Source organism: Globicephala melas, chromosome 6 (genome assembly GCF_963455315.2).
Source record: "Globicephala melas chromosome 6, mGloMel1.2, whole genome shotgun sequence".
Classification (NCBI taxonomy): domain Eukaryota; kingdom Metazoa; phylum Chordata; class Mammalia; order Artiodactyla; family Delphinidae; genus Globicephala; species Globicephala melas.
The window spans coordinates 6,369,729-6,391,141 of record NC_083319.1 but is presented as its reverse complement, the minus strand read 5'-3'; the positions used below and the strand labels follow the sequence as shown (position 1 = coordinate 6,391,141).

The 21,413-nt window shown below is 48.6% G+C and overlaps 1 protein-coding gene across 1 annotated transcript in view; it reads left to right on the top strand.

Moving 5' to 3' along the window:
• Positions 1 to 21,413, top strand: part of HMCN2 (hemicentin 2) — a 149,289-nt gene that overhangs the window by 6,352 nt on the left and 121,524 nt on the right. The window contains exons 2-4 of the mRNA XM_060299922.2: positions 14,760 to 14,830; positions 16,035 to 16,193; positions 17,014 to 17,136. Coding sequence (XP_060155905.1) covers positions 14,760 to 14,830; positions 16,035 to 16,193; positions 17,014 to 17,136 — 353 coding nt within the window. The remainder of the gene's footprint in view (positions 1 to 14,759; positions 14,831 to 16,034; positions 16,194 to 17,013; positions 17,137 to 21,413) is intronic.

The following is a 21,413-nucleotide window of genomic DNA, read 5'->3' as shown; positions in this document are numbered from 1 at the left end:
TATATATATATCAGCATGGACTCATAGTTTTATACCTTGGGTTATAATCCAATACTACCTTATTTTGTTGCTCAGAATCTTCCAACTTCAGTCATTGGGAGCTCTTGGGCACACACAGTCTGTGTGCCTTTGACATACCCCTACTGTGAATTTTTTTAAAGCACTTTCTTACTTTCTGGCACTACAGGATAGTTCAGACTCATCTTATGTATTTCCTTCCCAGTCCTAGAATTAGTAATTTCTCCAAGGAGCCCTGGTTCCGTTGATTGAAAAATGGTATTAGACACCAGCATCTGAGTGCTAGGTGTGCTTGTTGCTACTGGGGTGTCACCACTTCTGCATCTTTAGCTGACAGAGCAAGGAGATACATGTTGTATATGTAACCTTTGTGTATACCCATATCTATAAATATTTCTCTGTTTAACTGTCTGTATCTGTATTAAGGTGAACATGAGTTCATTCTGATGTCTCCAACTCTCATTGATCCTTCCAGCCTCCTATTCTTGCTTATCTATAACCTCCCACTCTGACAGTGACTAACCTGGCCCTCACCCTTCCCCACTCACTCGTCATTTACTTAATTTTCAGTTCTAGTCCACATTTATAGTGGTTTTAGCATTGCTAACTTGCACCCCGTGGAAAACAACTTTGTTCACTAGAGTACAGTTCTTTTGCCTTTAGTCTTATAGACGCAACTCATTTCCAGAGTTACTTAGCCCTGCAGCTTCTTCATGTTCTTTTTATTCTTCTTCATTTTCAAAATATTCTTGAGCATGTTTTCTTTTCAGATGAAAAGTAGAAAACGTAGTCAACTTCCAAAAAAGAAATTCCTGCTGTGAATTTGCTCAGAATTGTGTTAAATCTTGATCTGGGGAAGAATTATCATTTTAAAAAATTTCATTGTTTTCCTCTAGGAGACCACTTCCTTTTTTTTTTTTACATATTTATTTCCTTTTGTAAAAAACTTATAGGTTTTTTTTTCCTTATAGGTTCTACCCATTTCTTTTTAAGATCATTTATAAATATTTTGGGTTTTGTATGACTATTTTGACCAGGAATTTTTTTCATTACCTTTTTTGCAAATGAGTATTTCTAGTATGTTGGAAAGTAATTTATTTTCATATATTTATTTTGTTTCCAACTTTCTTCCTGAAGACTTTGTAAAGAAACTAGTTCTAATTTTTGGGGGGGTAATGTCTTGAGTTTTCTAGGTTGACAATCACAGCCTGTCCAAATTGTAATATTGTCTCCTCTTTTCCAATCAAATTTTTTGCTTGTTTGGAATGTTTTGTGGTATTTAGCACAGTGTTAAGTAATGGTGGTAGCTGAAGTCGGTCTTGTCTTGCTTCTGATTGTATATCATTGTATGATACTGGTTCTTGGTTTGAGGTTTTCTTCATCAGGTGAAGGAAGATACTTTCATTCTTAATTTTCTAAAGGTAGAAAAAAACACCCCCAAAACAAAAATCCCAAATGGGAATGGTGCTGAATTTTAGCCAGTGACTTTCTGGCTTTGTTGAGATATTTGTAAGATCTTTCTCCTGTTGACCTCTGGATGTGATTCCTTCATGTTAAACCATTTCCACATTCCTTGCATAAGCCCTACTCAGTCATTGTGGATTATTCTTTTTTTTTTTTTTTTTTTTGCTGTACGCGGGCCTCTCACTGTTGTGGCCTCTCCCGTTGCAGAGCACAGGCTCCAGACGCGCAGGCTCAGCGGCCATGGCTCACAGGCCCAGCCGCTCCGCGGCATGTGGGATCTTCCCGGACCGGGGCACAAACCCACGTCCCCTGCATCGGCAGGCGGACTCTCAACCACTGTGCCACCAGGGAAGCCCCGGATTATTCTTTAATATACAGCTGGATTCTGTTTGCCAGTGTCTCCTTTAGGAGTTTTCCATTTATTTCAATATGTATGATCAGTAAATGATATTCTTCCTTTGTGCTCTTTGTCAAATTTGGCACCAGGGCTTAGCTCTTTCAGTGAATAACTGAAATTATTAATTTTCCTCAAAAAATTATAAATTTAATACATGCTTGTTAAATGTTCTAATAACACGACTCTCAAGAGATGCAAACACTTTTAATCATTTTGTGTGCTTCCAGACCGTGTGTGCGTATCATTCACTTGTATACATATATACACTTAGTTTTTTTATTATATAAAAGATGGCATTATACTATGCAAACTGTTTTGCAACTTGTTTTTTCTCCGCCACATGCTATATCATGGATCTCTTTTTATGTTAGGAAATATCGATCCCCTGCATTGTTTTAATGACTACAGAAGGTGTTACAGGAGGGATCTTAATTTATCTTACCTCGATTTATCCAGCCACTCCCACATTATGAAAAATAGTTTGCTTTCAGTTTCCTTACAATATACACACACATTTGCAAAAACGTATCGATAGGAATGGGACTTCCCTGGTGTTCCCAGTGGGTAAGACTCTGTGCTCCCAATGCAGGGGGCCCGGGCTCGATCCCTGGTCGAGGAATTAGATCCTGCACACATGCCGCAACTAAGAGTTCGCATGCCGCAACTTAAGATCCCGCATGCCCCAACCAAGACCTGGTGCAGCCAAAATAAATAAATATTAAAAAACCACAACATAGCTATAGGATAGATTCTCAGAATTGCAACCGGTTCATTGTTAAAGCATATGAACATTTTAAAAATTTTAATTGGTATCAGCAAACCGTCCTCCAGAAATGCTATACCATCTAACCCTCCTACCAAGAGAGTGTGAGGCTGCTTTTTTCCCAAACACTTGCTGGCATATGGGGACGTCACTCTTTCCTTTTTTGCTAATTTGATAGGTAAGAAATGGTAACCTGTTTTAATTTGCATATGTCTGATAGAGAGTGAGTTTGAGCATCTTCTCTGGGTCGCCAGGTGTGCCGTCAACTTTCCCCAGGGAAGAGGTGGTTTTAGGGACTTTCCTAGTGGCGCAGTGGTTAAGAATCTGCCTGCCAATGCAGGGGACACGGGTTCGAGCCCTGGTCCGGGAAGATTCCACATGTTGCGGAGCAACTAAACCCATGCTCCACAACTACTGAGCCTGTTCTCTAGAGCCTGCGAGCCATAACTACTGAGCCCGTGCTCTGCAGCAAGAGAAGCCACCGAAGTGAGAAGCCCGCGCACCGCAATGAAGAGTAGCCCCCGCTCGCTGCAGCTTGAGAGATAAAGCCCGCGCTGCAACAAAGACCCAAAGCAGCCCAAAATAAAAATAAACAAATAAATTAAAAAAAATAATAAAGTATGTTCTGCTATTAAAAAAATGTTTATTAAAAAAAAAAAAAGAAAAGAAAAGAAACGGGAGGACTGAGTCCCGGAGAGGGGACACAATTTGCCCACAATGGTGGCAGATGGTGAGACCCTGCTTGGGGCCCCTGCAGCGGGAGGAGGGGGTATGTGCACACCCAGAGTGGCCCCAGGGTTCAAGCCCTGCTTTCAAGGAGGTGGGAAAGGCAGGCTCGGGGAAGAGTCCTGGACGTGAGGTCTTTCTGAGACTGGCTCTCTGGCGCCTGGCTGTGACCATCACCACTGGGACACACAGACTGGGTGACGGACTGGAGGATCACCCACGTGAAGGGCCGGGTGGTTCTTCCTGTGCGTGACCCTCATACGTCCTAGAGGCTCCACCCCCTCGTCTTATCAAGTGGAAAATATTTCCCTATGGAGAGGTGGTTCTGGGCCAGGCTTCTGGGGCTCATATGCTCAAGGGCAGCACAAGTGGAGACAAGGTCATGGGTTTAATCATCCCTGCACCTGGCAAGCCCTGCTCAGAGGGAACCCACGCCGCATCTGCCCAGCTGTTAGGCAGGTGCCCACCTTCAGTCACGAACCTCCCGCCCCCTCCAGGAACAGGAACGAGGGGCTGGGGAACAAGGGCCATATGTCTGCAGCTTCCTGCATGGTTGAGAGCTTGGATCTGGGGTCAGACGGACCCAGGTTTGAATCCTGTCTCTGATGCTTCCTCATTGTAAGACCTTGGGCAGTTTGCTCTACCTCGCTAGCCCTCAAATTCTCACCTATAAAATGGAGATGGTAAATAGGAGACTTCATAGGTTTCTGTAACGTTTTTCTCAGTGAATGTATGTCAAGTGCATAGAACAGAATCTGGTGCTTAATAAATATTAAAACGGGGCTTCCCTGGTGGCGCCGTGGTTGAGAGTCCGCCTGCCGATGCAGGGGGCGCAGGTTCGTGCCCCGGTCCGGGAAGATCCCACATGCCGCGGAGCGGCTGGGCCCGTGAGCCACGGCCGCTGAGCCTGCGCGTCCGGAGCCTGTGCTCCGCAACGGGAGAGGCCACAACAGTGAGAAGCCCGCGTACCGCCAAAAAAAAAAAAAAAAAGAAAAATTAAAACAGTGGTAGCTGTCATCATCATCATCACCCTCATTTTTGGAGGCAGTATAGCCAGTGGCAAATAGAACAGGCTTTGGAGCCAAATATGTGGACTTGGACATTATTCTAGATTGAACAGTGTCGTCACAGAATTCCTGTCCTTCCTAGAGCTTCAGAATGTGACCTTTTTTGGAAATAGGGTAATTGAAGATGTAATTAGTTAAGATGAGGTCATACTGAAGTGGAGTGAGCCCTTAATCCAATGGGACTGGTGTCCTTATAAGGAGAGAAGAGGCACAGGGAGAAGGATTGGGGTGATGGTGTACTTACAAGTCAAGGATTGCTAGTATCACGAGAAGTGAAGAGGAAGGAGGCATGGAGCAGATTCTCCCCAAGAGCCTTCAGAGAAAGCATGGGCTGCTGACACCTTGATTTTGGACTTCTAGCCTCCAGGACTCTGAGAGAATGTATTTCCATTGTTTAAAGCCACCGGGTTTGTGATATTTTATTACGGTGACCACAGGAAACTAGTACAGTTATTGACTACCACTTGCTAGCTGTATATGACCTTCAGCAAGGTCTTGGAATCCTCAATTCTAACAGGGAGCTGTTAATAGGACTGAGCTAAACACTGTAGAATAGTAAGTACTCGATGCATTGAAGCTGCTGTTAGCATCATCACCCACGTCTACCTCCACCACCATCATCATCATCATCACCATCATCAGCATCAGCATCATCATCAGCATCAGCATCATCATCAGCATCAGCAGCATCAGCAGCATCATCATCATCACCATCATCAGCATCATCACCACATCACCGTCATCAGCATCAGCATCACCATCAACATCAGCAGCATCATCACCATCATCAGCATCAGCATCACCATCAACATCAGCATCACCATCACCATCACCATCAGCATCATCAGCATCATCATCACCATCATCAGCATCAGCAGCATCATCACCATCATCACCATCATCAGCCTCAGCAGCATCATCACCATCATCAGCATCAGCATCACCATCAACATCAGCAGCATCATCACCATCATCAGCATCACCATCAACATCAGCATCACCATCACCATCACCATCAGCATCATCAGCATCATCATCACCATCATCAGCATCAGCAGCATCATCACCATCATCACCATCATCAGCCTCAGCAGCATCATCACCATCATCAGCATCAGCATCACCATCAACATCAGCATCATCATCACCATCACCATCACCATCAGCAGCAGCATCATCATCATCAGCAGCATCAGCATCAGCATCAGCATCATCATCACCATCACCATCAGCAGCAGCATCAGCATCACCATCACCATCACCATCACCATCAGCATCAGCAGCATCATCACCATCATCATCCACATCAACATCATGCTAAGAAGGGCTTTTTATCCAGATCCAGTCCTTCCTGGACTGGGTGAAGGAGGGAGATGGACAGCGGCTCAAGGAACCCCTCTCAGTGGGCAAACTCACATGGGGACATGTCAGGTGTCCTGCCCTGTCCTGGTACCTCACTATGTCCTGCCGGAAGACAGGTCTTGAAATGGTTACCCTGCTGAAAACACCCTGTCCTGGGGAGCTTTGGCATGATGAGTGATGATGGTGCGGTAGGTCCCAGGAATGACAAATGAAGCCGTGGACCAGCATTAATTAACGACAAGAAGGCATCTATCTCTGTCTCACTGCCTGGAGCTGTAGATGGATGGGTGGGCAGGTGGACAGTCGGGCAGCAAGGAAGACAGATGGAGAGAAGACCTCCGTGCTCCCAGCCCCGTCTGGGCATCTTGAAAGCTGGTCCAGCCCTGGAATGATGGGACTGGTCAGTAGCAACCAGCACCCAGAGCTGGTTTGGGGATTATCTGTTCAGTAAAAGGAAGAAATCAGACTAGTTTTTGCACATCAGTGCGTCTGTGTATGTAAGTGTGCTCTCCCCTGAGAGCCTTCTTTGTTCAGAGCTTGGGGCAGAGTTTTTAAAATGCCCTGCCCTGTAACTCAAGAGGAATCACAAACACTTTTGTCCATCTGGCCAGGTCTCCCTTAATACGGCCAACCCCTCTGCATGCCCCAAATAACCACATTTGGTTTTCTGCCTCATTTTGGATCTGTTTCTCTGAGTGATGGGCAGTAGCGTGCTGTGGTGGGAGCGCCTGGGGATCAGGCAGGCTTGGCATTCAGGAATATTTGCTGGGTGTTGATTGTATGCCTGGCATTGTGCTGGGCACAGGATATAAAGATAAAGGGTCCTGGACTTACCTGGTGGCGCAGTGGTTAAGAATCCTCCTGCCAATGCAGGGGACACAGGTCCGAGCCCCGGTCCGGGAAGATCCCACATGCTGCGGAGCAGCTAAGCCTGTGTGCCACAACTAGTGAAGTCCACGCACCTAGAGCCCATGCTCCGCAACAAGAGAAGCCACCGCAATGAGAGGCCCTTGCACCGCAACGAAGAGCAGCCCCGCTCACCACAACTAGAGAAAGCCTGCGTGCAGCAACAAAAGACCCCATGCAGCCAAAAGTAAATAAATAAAAATTAAAAAAAAAAAGATAAAGGGTCCTGACTTGGAGCTGCTCAAACAGTATACTCAAACAGTATTTGTTATGAGTAAATAAATGTTATTCATTTACTCATTTGAACAGTATTTATTAAGCACTTACCATGTGCCAGGCGCTGAGGTGGGCAGGAGTTCTGTGACGATGAACAAGAGAAGGGGTCACTGTTGGTGTGATGTAGCCGATCAACTCTACTGCCAGATCTTCCCATCTGACCTTGAAGGACTCTCTTCCCCTCTCTGGCCTCAGTTTCCCCATCTTTTTAAAGGTGGGGCTCTTCGGATCTCTTCATTCTCAACATTGTTATGTTTGGCATATAGGTTTGTAGTCAAATCATTTTTTTCCCCAAGCGCATTCCTTTTTTTTTTTTTTTTTTACTTTTTATTTTATATTGGAGTACAGTTGATTATCAATGTTGTGTTAGTTTCAGGTGTACAACAAAGTGATTCAGTTATACATATACATGTATCTATTCTTTTTCAAATTCTTTTCCCAATTAGGTTGTTACAGAATATTGAGCAGAGTTTACTGTGCTATGAAATAGGTCCTTGTTGGTTATGCATTTAAAATATAACAGCGTGTACATATCAATCCCAATCTCCCTAACTATCCCTCCTTCCCCCCTTCCCCCCTGGAAACCATAAGTTTGCTCTCTAAGTCTGTGAGTCTGTTTCTGTTTTGTAAATAAGCTCATTTGTATCATTTTTTTTTTGGATTCCGTGTATAAGCGAGATCATACGATATTTCTCTTTCTCTGTCTGACTTACCTCACTTAGTATGACAATGTCTAGGTCCATCCTGGTCAATTAACCTACGACAAAGGAGGCAAGACTATACGATGGAGGAAAGACAGCCTCTTCAATAAATGGTGCTGGGAAAACTGGACAGCTACATGTAAAAAAAAATGAAATTAGAACATTCTTTAACACCATACACACACAAAAAACTCAAAATGGATTAAAGACCTAAATGTGAGACTGGACAGTATAAAACTCTTAGAGGAAAACATAGGCAGAACACTCTCTGATATAATAAATGCAGCAATATCTTTTTTCATCCATCTCCCAGAGTAATGGAAATAAAAACAAAAATGAACACATGGGACTTAATTAAACTCAAAAGCTTTTGCACAGCAAAGGAAACCATAAACAAAACAAAAAGACAACCCACAGAATGGGAGAAAATATTTTCAAATGATGTGACTGACAAGGGATTAGTCTCCAAAATTTATAAACAACTCATGCAGCTTAATATCAAAACAAACAAACCAATCACAAAATGGGCAGAAGACGTAAATAGACATTTCTCCAAAGAAGGCATACAGGTGGCTAAGAGGCACATGAAAAGATGCCCATTCTTTTTTTAAAAATTTATTTTATTGAAGTATGGTTGATTTATGATGTTGTGTTAATTTCTTTGATACAGCAAGTGATTCGTGTGTGTGTGTGTGTGTGTGTGTGTAGGGCCTTGTGTTTTATCCATTCTGTATATAATAGTTGGCATCTGCTACTCCCAAACTCCCAATCCTTCCCTCCCCCTGCCCCCTGCAACCACAAGTCTGTTCTCTATGTCTGTGCATCTGTTTCCGTTTCACGGATAAGTTCATTTGTGTTGTATTTTAGATTTCAGATATAAGTATAGCACATGGTATTTCTCTTTCTGACTTACTTCACTTAGTATGATAATCTCTAGGTCCATCCATGTTGCTGCAAATGGCATTCTTTTGTTCTTTTTTATGGCTGAGTAGTATTCCATTGTATATATGCACCACATCTTTATCCATTCTTCTGTCGATGGACATTTAGGTTGTTTCCATGTCTTGGCTATTGTGAATAGTGCTGCTATGAACATAGGGGTCTAAGCCCATTCTTGAAGGAGACAGGATTGTGGAGGCTATGATAGGCAGGAAAATGCCCCCCCCCCGCCCCTGCAGATGTCCAGAGAACCTGTAAATCTCATCCTTGACATGGCAAAAAGGACTTCGCAGAAGTGATTAAGTTAGGAATTTTGAGATGGAGAGATGATCCTGGATTGTCTACTTGGGCCCATTGTGATCACAAGTGTCCTTTTAAGAGGGAGGCAGGAGGGTCAGAATTAGAGAAGGAGATGTAATGACAGAGGCAGAGGGAGAGGGAGATATTTAAAGATGCTACATTACTGGCTTTGAAGATGGAGGAAAAGGACCATGATCGAGGAATGAAGGAAGCTTCCAAAAGCTGGAAAAGACAAAGAAATGGATTCTCCGCTCGAGCCTCTGGAAGGAACACAGCCCTGCCGAGACCTTTATTTTAGGGCTTCTGACCTCCAGAAATGAATGTGTGTTGTTTTAAGACACTGAGTCTGGGGACTTCCCTGGTGGCGCAGTGGTTAAGAATCCGCCTGCCAATGCAGGGGACACGGGGTCAAGCCCTGGTCCGGGAAGATCCCACATGCCGCGAAGCAAATAAGCCCGTGCGCCACAACTACTGAGCCTGTGTTCTAGAGCCTGCGAGCCACAACTACTGAGCCCTCATGCCACAACTACTGAAGCCCGTGCGCCTAGAGCCCGTGCTCCACAACAAGAGAAGCCACTGCAATGAGAAGCCTGCGCACTGCAACGAAGAGTAGCCCCCGCTTGCCGCAGCTAGAGAAAGCCTGCGTGCAGCAACAAAGACCCAACACAGCCAAAAATAAATAAATTTATTTAAAAAAAAAATGACACTGAGTCTGTAGTAATCTGTCACAGCAGTAATAGGAAACTAAGACAGAGTTCTTAAAGTCCTTTCCAGGGACCTCCAGCCCAGGGGCTTCTCCAGGGCTTCTGGAATTTCCTGCATCCTGTGTTTGCATACAATCCCTAGTCCTCAGCATGTGCTGGCCCAGTGCTTGGGATCCCAGGAGGTTGCGTGAGGCGGTAACTGTTGAGGAGCATTGCTGAGAGGTGTGCGGGAGTTGGAATTGGGCAATTTCCCAGAAGAATCTTCCTCCCTCTCAAAGCACAGAATATGTCAGAACGGCTTTGACAATGGAAGGTCAGACCTTAGATGCTACGTCTGGCATTCTCCCCGCCTTCCACCACAGGGCTGCTCATTTTGGGTTTCTCAACCCAATAGAGTCATTTTTTTAAAAAGCTAAAAGAAAAGAAAAGGGGGGTTGCAAAAAGCCCAGAGGGAGCTGCCATAGGTGACTGACATTTTAACACCGTACACAAAAATTGTAACACCATACACATAACATTTTAACTTGTGAAGCCCGCTCTTCACAACTAGAGAAAGCCCGTAGAACCATGAAGAGAATCAACTCCCTCTGGCTGTTACTGTTCTGAGCGATCATCAGCTCCCCAAGCAGGAAGCAGATGCACTGAAGCATAAAGGGTGGCCTTCCAATTGGAGCACATTTAATTTATGATAACCCACTTTACCAACTTAATTTTTCTCATGTTGCTGTGAATGGGAGAGAATGTGGTCAGCCTAGCGCTGGTCCAGCCTTGGGAACGGTTGGGTAGTCTGACGCCTGTGATAGATGGTGATGGGAGAGGGCAGGGCCATCCAGATTCAGAACTGGGTACCGCAGAGGCTTCTCTCAGTTTCCAGGCAAGGAGAAGTTGCTGTCGATTTTTGAGCAGGGGTGATGTGGGCAAAACTGGCCCCAAGGGCGGCTTCTCTGGCAACGACAGGTAGATGGGTCAGAGGCAGGAACGTCTGGGGATGAAGACAGTTATGAGGTTACTGAATTTGCATCCAAAGTCTTTACAAATGCCCTTACCTTTGGCCCAGCAATTCTGCTTATGGGCGTGTATCCCAAGGAAACAATGGAACTAGTGCTTGAATGTAGCGGATATAAAGATGTTCTGAATAACATTGTTCATTATAAAAATTGGAAACAAAACACTATGGTCAAGACCACTATTGGACATTTATACAAAGGAAATACTTTGTAGCCATTAAAAATTATTTTGAACTGAGTATTTGACCTTCTGGAAGGACGCTTACAATGTGTTGTTCAGTGAAAAGAGTCAAATTTAAAATAGTATGTTATTTATATTTAAATAGAAATTCTGCTTCAAATAGTGTGCACTTATATAAGATTTACAAATATGCATGAAAGTTTTGAAAGTTATATATAAAAATAAGAGTATTTCTGGTTGGTAGAATTCCCTTCTTTTTCTGCATGTGAGGAATTTCTATGTACAGTTCACAGAGAGCAGTTGTCAAGAGCTCAGATTCTGGGACTTCCCTGGTGGCTCAGTGGTTAAGAATCCACCCGCCAGTGCAGGGGACGCAGGTTCAAGCCCTGGTCCAGGAAGATCCCCCATGCCGCGGAACAACTAAGCCCGTGCACCACAACTACTGAGCCTGCGTGCCACAATTACTGAGGCCTGTGTGCCTAGAGCCCGTGCTCCACAACAAGAGAAGCCACAACAATGAGAAGCCCGCTTTTTGCAACTAGAGAAAGCCCACGCGCAGCAACAAAGGCCCAATGCAGCCAAAATTAATTAATTAAAAAAAGAAAAAGAAGAGCTCAGATTCTGGAGTTGTACAGACCTAAGCTAATATTCTAGCTCTGCTGCTTACTGACTGTGTGTCTTTGGGCAAGTTACCTAGCCTCTCTGGGCTTTCATTTCTCCTCTGTAATATGTGGGTAAGAGTTGGACTTAACAGGTGGGAGGGAGGATTCAGTGAGCTAATACACAGGAAGCATCTCAGCACATAGGCTGGTACATAGTAAGTGCTTAGGAAATGTCAGAATCATTAATGTTATATATTTTTTAATGAATGTATATTATTATGTAATAAAGAAATAACCAACATTGAGTAAAATTATTACTCTCCTCAGTCAAACTAGAATTTGAGGACCTCATTGGAGCAAAAGACTGTCTTTGCCTGTCTGCCTTGTGTGAGATTGCCCAGCAATTGTGTGTTCAACCGGCCAGAATGGCCATCATTAAAGTCTACAAATAACAAATGCTGGAGGGGGTGTGAAGAAAAGGGAACCCTCCTACACTGTTAGTGGGAATGTAAATTGGTGCAGCCACTATGGAAAACAGTATGGAGGTTCCTCAAAAAACTAAAAATAGAACTACCATATGATCCAGCAATCCCACTCCTGGGCATATACCGGGACAAAACTATAATTCAAAAAGATACACGCACCCGTATGTTCATAGCAGCACTATTCATAATAGCCAAGATATGGAAACAACCTAAATGTCCATCAACAGACGAATGGATAAAGAAGATGTGATATATATTTATATATACAATGGAATACTATTCAGCCATAAAATAGAATGAAATAATACCATGTGTAGTAACATGGATGGACCTAGAGATGATCATACTAAGTGAAGTAAGTCAGAAAGAGAAAGACAAATACCATGTAATACCACTTATATGTGGAATCTAAAATATGACACAAATGAACCTATCTACGAAACAGAAACAGACTCACAGACATAGAGAACAGACTTGTGGTTGCCAAAGGGGAGGGGGGATGAGAGAGGGAAGGACTGGGAGTTTGGGATTAGCAGGTGCAAACTAGTATGTATAGGATGGATAAACAAGAAGGACCTACTGTGTAGCCCAAGGAACTCTATTCAATATCCTGTGATAAACCATAATGGAAAAGAATATATATATGTATAACTGAATCACTTTGCTGTAAAGCAGAAATTAATACAACATTGTAAATCAACTATACTTCAATAAAATTTAAAAAAAGAAAAGGAAAAAAAAAAAAAGCATTGTACGTTCAGATCAGCAGGGCCAACTCCTGCTTGCTGAGCCTTTGCTCTAACCCAAGCGAGGTGTTTCCTTCCCTGCGTTAATGGATTCTCACAATGATGGTTCTCAGCTAGGAGAAATGCATCATTTTACAGATGGGGAAACTGAGGCTTGGGACGGTGAAGAAAGCTCTGAGAAGCCGCACGACTGGTGGAGGGTGGAGCCAGGATTCCAGTCAGCTCTGCCTGACGTCAAAGGTGAGGGTTTGGCTGAATTAGTCACTGCAGAGTTCAGGAGGAAGCCAGTGGAGAAGGCTTGGTAAAGGCCAGAGCAGGTGCGGAAGGGGCCGTTGGATGTGGGAATAAATACAGAGCAGAGAGGCAGGGCCCTCCAGGTGGTGATTCTGAAAGTATACAGCAGAGGAGCTGGTGTCCAGACCCTCCCTTGGTAATGGTGGATGAATGCCGGATAATTCCATGTGCTTCCTTTTCTAAGAAGGACTAGGTCTGTTGATGAGTTGCCAAGTATGGGAATTTTTCTTAGGGTGACTGGAATATAGAATTTTTGAGCTAAAAATAGTCCATTACTAGAGTTCACCAAGGACTCAAATGAAATATTTCCTGAAGAAATCCGATGTCCACATCATCTTGCAAAACCCGCACCGTGCACATGTTCACATGGCGAGTTGGAATTCTGGCCGTGTTCTCAGTGCACTGGTAGCCTTGTCGTATGTTAGCTGTGGCTTTCAATGACACTCTTGAATAAAAAACTATTTATTAGGGAAAATTTCAAGCATATACAAAGTAAGCAGAATAGTATAATGAATTCTTATATCCCCCTCGCCCAGCATCACCAAATATTCAAAAAAATCTGCCATTCTTGTTTCATCTGTATCTCCTCCCACCCTCCACTCCCCCACTCAACGATGATCATTTTTTACGTTTCTTTTTCTGTGAGGTAAAATTAACATACGTTGAAATGGGCAAATCTTTGCTTTACACTTTTGACAAACGGATACACCTGCGGAACCCACATTCCCATCACAATATAGAGCGTTTCTGCCTTCCCAGACAGTTCCTTGGATCTCCCTATCCCACAGACAACCTCCGTTCTGAGTTTTTTCACCTTTGATTAATTCTGCCAGTTCCAGAGCTTTCTGTAAATGGAACCGTATAGTAGGCACCCTTCTGTGTATGGCTCCTTTCGTGCAGGATGATGTCTGCGAGATTCATCCATCTGGTTGCCTGTATTGGTAGCTCGTTCCGTTTTCTGGCTGAGTGGTATTTGATTATACGAATGTACCTCAGTTTGTTTATTCATTCACCAGTTATGGACAGCTGGCTTGTTTCCAGTTCTGGGCTATTGTGAAAACAGCTGCTATGAACATTGGAGTACAAGTCTTGGTGTGGACGTATGTTTTCATTTGTCTTGGGTAAATACCGAGGAGTGGAAAGACTGGATCCTGTGGCAGGTGCACGTTTAACTTTGTAGAAACTTCCGTTTGTTTTCCAAAGCGGCTGAACCATTTTTGCATTCCCACCGGCAGTGCGTGAAAGTTTCAGTTACTCCGTATCCTTGCCAACATTTGGGATCACAGCCCTTGTAATTAATCCTGCTCTTTTCAAGTGAGCTAATATATGGATGCAGTTTCTGGAAGGTTTAGCTTCTGTGGGTCAGTCTGCTGTTGGCCAGTTGCTCTGTGGTCCAAAACTTCATTTGCTCAATTCTCTGTTTCTTTGTCTTCCCAGAATTCCCTTCCCGCTGATGCGGGGCTTGGTGGGCTGGTAGAGGGGAGGTTTCTAGGGGAGTCGTAGTCACAAAAGATCAGGAACTGTGGGTCTGGGGGCAAGACTGGAGGTTTGCCCCCTGCTCCATCTCTCTGCTCCCCTGGAACTCTGGGTCCAGTTTGGAGTGGGCAGAGGGCCAAGTGGCCTGACCTCCTTTCCAGATCTGACCCTGGCAGCCCTGGGAGCTGCTCCCCTACCACTTCCCCATTTGTGGAGGTCTCTGAGGTCCAGGCCTCAGCTCCTCTCCCCTCTGATGGTGACACATCATGCAGTTGGTGCCCTAGCCCACAGGGGCTATGCTTCCGGGGGTCCAAACTCACCTGGTCCTCTCTCTCTTCCCTGCAGATATTGGCCCGGTGACCCTCACGGCCGACCCAGCGGTGTTTCAGAGGGAGCTGAGAGAACTCTACGTGCAGGTAGGCCGCCCCGCCCCTGGCTGCTGGCCCTCTGTGTCCTTCTGCCCCGTCCCTGCCAGAGGCCAAGGTCTTTGCCCCACCTGGGGGCCAAGGTGGTGCTTCCTGCAACCGCTATGACCTGCCTCCCAGCTCTGCCTGGGGCTCCCCCCCCAGCTTGGGGGTCCTGCAGATTTTGTACTTTGGGGGGTTCCTTCCTTTATTCAGTGAACCAAGTACCTACAGGAGTCCCTGAGCCTGGCATGTAGAAGGTAGTTATTATTTACTGCATGGATTCAGGCTTGGAAGGAGGGGGTATGTGGCAGCTGAGGGAGGATTCAAGAGGGGTCAATTCAGACCCCCCAAAACCTGGCCCGAGACTGGGTCAGATGTCCCATGGCCTCCTCGGCTTTTGGGCCACACTGAACACCCTGGTTCAGCATACGTCTCCCCCACCCAGCTTCCTGCAGGCAGGGATCCCACGGATCGGTCTAGCTCACCGCCAAGTCCCCCAGGGCCCAGAACAGGGCCCGGCACACGGAAGGGATGAGTGAACCAAAGAGAGAAGCGTTTCCTGAAGTTACCGTGTGCACACCCTGCTTCCAGTGCTGGGTGTGCGAACCTGGGGGGCAGAGAGCTCCTGGCCGGTGGGCGGGGAGGGGAGGGCTGTGTGTTTATGTGGAATCGGTTCCAGGGCGGGTCACAGAGAGGATCTGAGGAGGCGGCTTTGAATGTTTTCCTCTGCCCACCCCTCACCTCTCCTTCTCCTGGCGACCCCTCTACCCCTGTATCCTCCAAGCCTTGGCTAACATGTGGCTTCTTTGGCGTATCTGTTCGATGTCCTGGTGGCTCCCATCCCTCCTATCGCACTGGTAGCACTCCTCACAATGGTAACTAAATGCTTGTGCTGTGCTTGTTACTGTCAAGTCTGCCTCCCATCCAGACTCTGTGGGAGGGACCGTGTCGCTCGGGCATGGGTGAGTGAATGAGTGAATGAAGGAGTGAATGAAGGAATGAGTGAGTGAATGAAGGAATGAATGAATGAGTGAATGAATGAGAGATGAAGCGGATTGGATGCTACACTGTGTCTCAGGGAAGGGAGTGGCTGGGGCCCTGGCATGACCCTGGATGGGCAGGACAGAGGCCACTGGAGGGGGACCCCCACCTCCCTGGGTGGTGCCCACGGCGAGGAGGTGGGCGGCAGCCGCTGACCCGCCCTGTCCTGCAGGGAGGCGGGGACTGCCCAGAGATGAGCATGGGGGCCATCAAGGCTGCCGTGGAGGTCGCCAACCCCGGCTCCTTCATCTACGTTTTCTCGGACGCCCGCGCCAAGGACTACCACAAGAAGGACGAGGTGCTGCAGCTGCTGCAGCTTAAACAGTCACGGGTGAGCCACCACGAGGGGGTGCTGGGGAAGCTGGGGCCTCCGAGGGCCGCCCCAAGCCCCCCTCCCTCCCTCCACCCCCCCCAACCCCCCGCCGGAGAGCTGAGCTGCTGCTTCTCTGGGTCCAGCCTCCGCCAGGAGTGCCGACCAGCCCACTGACTAGCTGGGCTGTGAAGTCCAAGTGTGTTCTCATGCTCCTGCCCCGTCTGCCAGGCCGCAGGCCTCCCTGGCAAGACCCATTTTTGATAAAGACCACACCGCCCTGCTCCCTTCACACCCCGTCAGAGCCCGGGCAATCCGTCTTCCTCCTGGCGTCGCCTCTGCATTGTCTAAGGGTCTGGAAGACGTGCTGGGGTTTTTGCTTCTTGCTTTCACAGAGAGGGGTTGGGAAGGAGATGTGTGCAGGGAAGGAAGGAGGGCCCGCCCACTGGAATCCTTGGGAAAGACCTCAGGGGCTGGGACGCCTCTCTGCTCTCCCCTCTGGAACAAACTCGGGTTCTCCAAGGTTCTTCTAGCTCTGCGGCCTCCAGGGGCCACTTGGAGCAGAGTCGGTTTCCATTCCCTTCTTCGTAGATTTGATAACGGCTCGCATTTATCGAGCATCTACTGTATTCCTGGCCCTGTGGTGAACACGTGACCTGCATCAGTCCTGACCCCCACGGGGCGGGAACTCTTATCATTCCCATTTTACAGATGCATCGCCTGAGCCCAGAGAGAGGAAGGGGCTTTCTCCAGGTCACTCCTCCCTGGTTCTGGCCTTGCTACTCATACCCGTAAAAGGTGGCAGAGGAGCCATGAGCCAGGCTGCCTGTCTCTCTTCTAGGTGGTCTTTGTGCTGACGGGGGACTGTGGTGACCGTACTCATCCTGGCTACCTGGCCTACGAGGAGATTGCTGCCACCAGCTCCGGGCAGGTGTTCCACCTGGACAGGCAGCAGGTGACTGAGGTGAGCCGGCCCTGACGTGCTGCATCTCTGGGCGGCTCGGCCCGTGGGTCGGTTGCCATCACGGATGAGCGGTGCCGGGCGCTCACACCACAGCAGGAAGCGCAGGAAGCCCGGTGCTCAGGGATTTTGGGCATCATCTGGCCAAACGCTCTCGCTCGCCCCCAAAGCAGGTGCTGCGGGTTTCTCAGTTTCGCCCGTAAAAAGATTGGGGCTTGAAGGAGCACCCCGGGTTTTAGCCCGGGTCCCCCAGGAGGTCCAGGCTGGTAGGATAGATCTAACAAAGGCTGGCAGAGCGGGGGGAGCTTCTCCCCAGAGTCGAGGAGCCCAGGAGTGGGTGGAGGAGCATGGGGGCGGCCATCAGATTTGGGCTGTGTTGCTGGGACAGGAAGTCGAGCTTGGGGACTTGGCAGGGAGACGATTGCTTGGCCCTGAAGCCTGACGTGCAGGGCTGCTGATGCCCCAGCGCTGACTCCTCATCTCGGTCTTGGACCAGGTGCCTGCCCTTCCTCCCCTCCAGGCTCCATCAGTTGCTCAGGTCTCTCCCCGCTTTCCCTCTGCCTAGCACGTCCATTCCTCCCCAGGAGCCAGAGGGATTCTTCCAGTGGCATGTTGATAAATGTTTCACAACCATCTCTCTCTGGAAGGAACAAGAATGCCCGCTTCCATGGTGTAAATACTCCTACTTTGGCTGGTTTCAAGCTGCCGTCATGAAGTCACAGAGCATGGGAAGTGATGCTCATAATTGGCCTTCTTGAGCCTGTATGAGCCGGTCCTGCATCCCACTGGACCCTCTAAAACAAATCGGACCAACAGGTCCCGCCCCATTGTCCCCTGGAACAGGTCCAGACCCTTATCTGAGCTCTGCCTCTCGGAGCCTATCGCCTGTGTTCTCCCCCTTGCCCGCTGCTGCCGCCCTGCTGGCCTCTCTGCTCTTTCTTCAGTGCCCCGTGTCTTTCCTCCCCCAGGGCCTTTGCTCGTGTGGCTTGTTTTTCCAGCTTCTCCTCCCCTGGCCCCTCATCTTCCCAGTCTTAGCTGAAATACACCTTCCTCGATTTCCCATCAAATTAAGTCTCCTATCATACCCTCTCCCAGCTCTCTGTACTGCTTTATAGAATCATAGTTTTGCAGCTGTGCGATTATTTAATGCCATTAGGCTGTGAGCTCCCTGAGGGCAGGGCCCTTAAGTTCCTGTCTGCTACGGTATCTCCAGCACCTGGTACAGCCACCAGCAGGGAGCAGGTGTTTGGTAAGTAGCTGGTGAAGGGATGACATGGAGTCCCTTGTGCGTGAGGAAGAGGAAGATGAGAGGAACAGCATCTCTGAGGCCACCGCGGCCTCGGGCCAGCCCTGCTCTTGCCTCCGGGAGAGGGTATGGTATGTTGTATGTTTATGATCTCCAGGGCCGTGTTTAGGTTAGCGCCTTCGCTCCCTGTTGAAAGATGGCGTTTATGCTTCTCTGCTACACAAGAGGCTTTATTTCTTTTGGCGTGTCAGCGTGCTCTGGTACTAAGCCACCCAAGCAAGGGTGGGAGGCATTTCAGAGTGGAATGACGGCTTGGTCCCTGTTTTGGCGGTGTCCTATCTGGGCAGTTGCTCGGGAACTGGGTTCCTGCTGGGGCAAATCAGATGTCAGGCGTCTGGGTGGGTCGGTGGAGGACCGCTTGCTCAGGTGTGGGGCTGGACTCTCCTAGCCTCTCCCTCGAGCCATGGCACCTGGGGCGAGCCCCTGGCTCCTGGCCGTGGTGCCAGCCTTCTGCCGTGGCAGCCTGGCCGGGCAGGACACGTCTGACGTGGTAGGACATCCGATGGCCAGGATTGGCTGCCCCTGGCTAGGGGCCTGGATCCCTCTCCTCCCTGAATAGAGCTCTGTCATTCGTTAGCTTCATGCCTTGTACCTGGCCCCTTCCAGATGTCCCCAGACATTTGGCAAGCCTGGGAAGGTAGCCGGGGCAGCCAGGGCCGTGGTCATCCCCCCAGGAGAGGGAACAGTGTCTTTGCCCAAGCCAAGGGGGCTCCGGCTAGAAGAAGTTGCAAAAGTCCCCCAAACCCCGCCTGTGTAGTCAGTTCTTTGACCATTTCAAAGTGTGTCCAGTATGGCAGGAACGACACATAGAGTGTGTTCCTTCTTCCCTTCATTTATCGAGCGCGTTCTCTCTTCCCTTCGTTTATCGAGCGCGTTCTCTCTTCCCTTCATTTATCGAGCGCGTTCCCTCTTCCCTTCATTTATCGAGCGCGTTCTCTCTTCCCTTCATTTATCGAGCGCGTTCTCTCTTCCCTTCATTTATCGAGCACGTACTCTGCGCTGGTGCAGCTTTAGGTGCTGGGCGCCGAGAGATTATCCATCAATCTTACGTCTCTGTGCTTTCGGGCGTTTAGCTTTTTCCACCTTTGAGATTCCAGCGTAACTAAAGGAGGGTGAAGATCCTCTCGCCCTGGGAGGGGTAACCTGTGGCTTTTGCCATCCTTCAGCGGACAGGGGCAGCAGGCCGCGTGGCCCCTTGGGCCTGTCCCAGAGGTGTGCACTTTTAATTAGGGCTTAGCTAGGCCCAAGAACCTCCTTGCCCAGCACATCTTTCCCACAGGCTTCCCCCCAGCTCAGACCCAGCTCAACGTCCTGTCCCCAGGTCCAACAGAACGGTCAGAATTTCTGGGAGAGCCCATCATCCTGAAGCCCTCTGGGGTCCTGGGAAGTCCCACTCTGGGGGCTCAGACCCTTTCCCTGTCCAGCACCAGCAGGTACAAATATGACAAATTGCTCAGAATCTGGGCATTAACCAGGGGAAAGGTGAACTGCCCTCTAAGACAGTAAGGGGGAGGGGGAGGGGAGGTCAGATGAACAGGTGGTTTGGATTAACAGATCAGGAGACACAGGCCCTGGAGATGACCTCATCCTGGACCCTTCCCAGAGGAGGTGGGGTGGTAGGGGGTTAAGGTCACATGCTGTCTTCAGACCCCAGCTCTGCCACCTGTCTGCTGTGTGACCTTGAGCACAGCACTTAACGTCTCTGGGCCTTTGTTTCCTCAGCTGCGCCGTTGGGTTATGAGGGCTACTGCCTGGAGAGATGGTGACAAGGGTAGGAGGAAGACCTCTGCATGAGGCCAGGCACCAGGGAGCCCTGGGGGAGGGTTAGTGGTGGCCATACCTCCAGCGCCTGCACTTCTGTGTGGAGCGCAGAACACGCACACCCCAGCTCTAGCGAAGCCCCCTCAGGGGTAAGAGCTTTCTCTGGGAAAGGTTCTCAGGAAGGTAGAGGCTGGGCCCAGTGCCCCGTGGTGCCCAGTTGTCAAGGGCCCTCAGTTTTCTGATCTGTGGTTCTCGAGGCCCATTTGACGCCCCCGGCCCCAGCTTCCCCGCTCGGTTTCCTCACCCCGACTGTCAGATGCTTTGGGAGGAGACTCGGGGGATGATTTATCTGCTGTGAACCGCTGAGCGGCAACCATCTGGCCAGGGTAGCAGCGCCAGATTCTCTCATTCTTTCCCCTTCAGCAACAGAGATGAGCCCCAGTGCATTGCTGGCTCCCAGGCCCCCCGTCCTGCTAACATCTGGAAGCCATTACCTTCGCAAATAAACATTGCTCGATGAAGGCTGTCTGCTCAGAAGTTTCCCTCGATTCCTCTCTGAGTCCCCGGGCCATCGCCAGGCCCAGAAGCCTTTGCCCCCAGGCCTGGGCCTGCAGCCGCTTGGCCTTGCTGTGGGCAAGAGGGTCAGCTCCCCCAGCTCTGGAGTGGTGATGTGCTTACAGGGCAGCCCTCGTGGGCGGGCTGCCTCCTGACGGGGTTGCTGGCCTCCTGTCCCGTCTCAGCCCTCTCCGTGCAGTAGCCTGAGCTCTTGGGCATCTTCTCTCCATCAAAAAATCCTAGAAAGAGCTTGTAATGACAGTTGCAACACAGTAGCGGGTGTGACCCATCTGGGTAATTGTCAACGAGTGCTGCCACCCCCTTCTGGCAGCTTTGCTCATTTCTGATTGCCTCCTGACCCCTGAGAAGGCCTGGCCCCGGGGGGAGAAGGACAGTGGTCACAGAGCTGTTGCTTTGCTGTCGGGGAGCTGCCTCGCTTACCTCACCAGCTTCTGTCTGCCTTTCTAGCTGGGAGCCTTAGCTGCCGCTTCTGATCGACCTCCACACGGACGAAGAGCCTTGCCTTCATTTCTTAACCAAAATAGGTGGGATCTTTTCAAGAGAAACATCCCTTAGAAAGTTAGGCAGAAACAGAAGAATGAAGTAGCCCCAAATAGAAAAACAGAGGAGTTTTCAGAACACAGAATTCTCGTCCAGT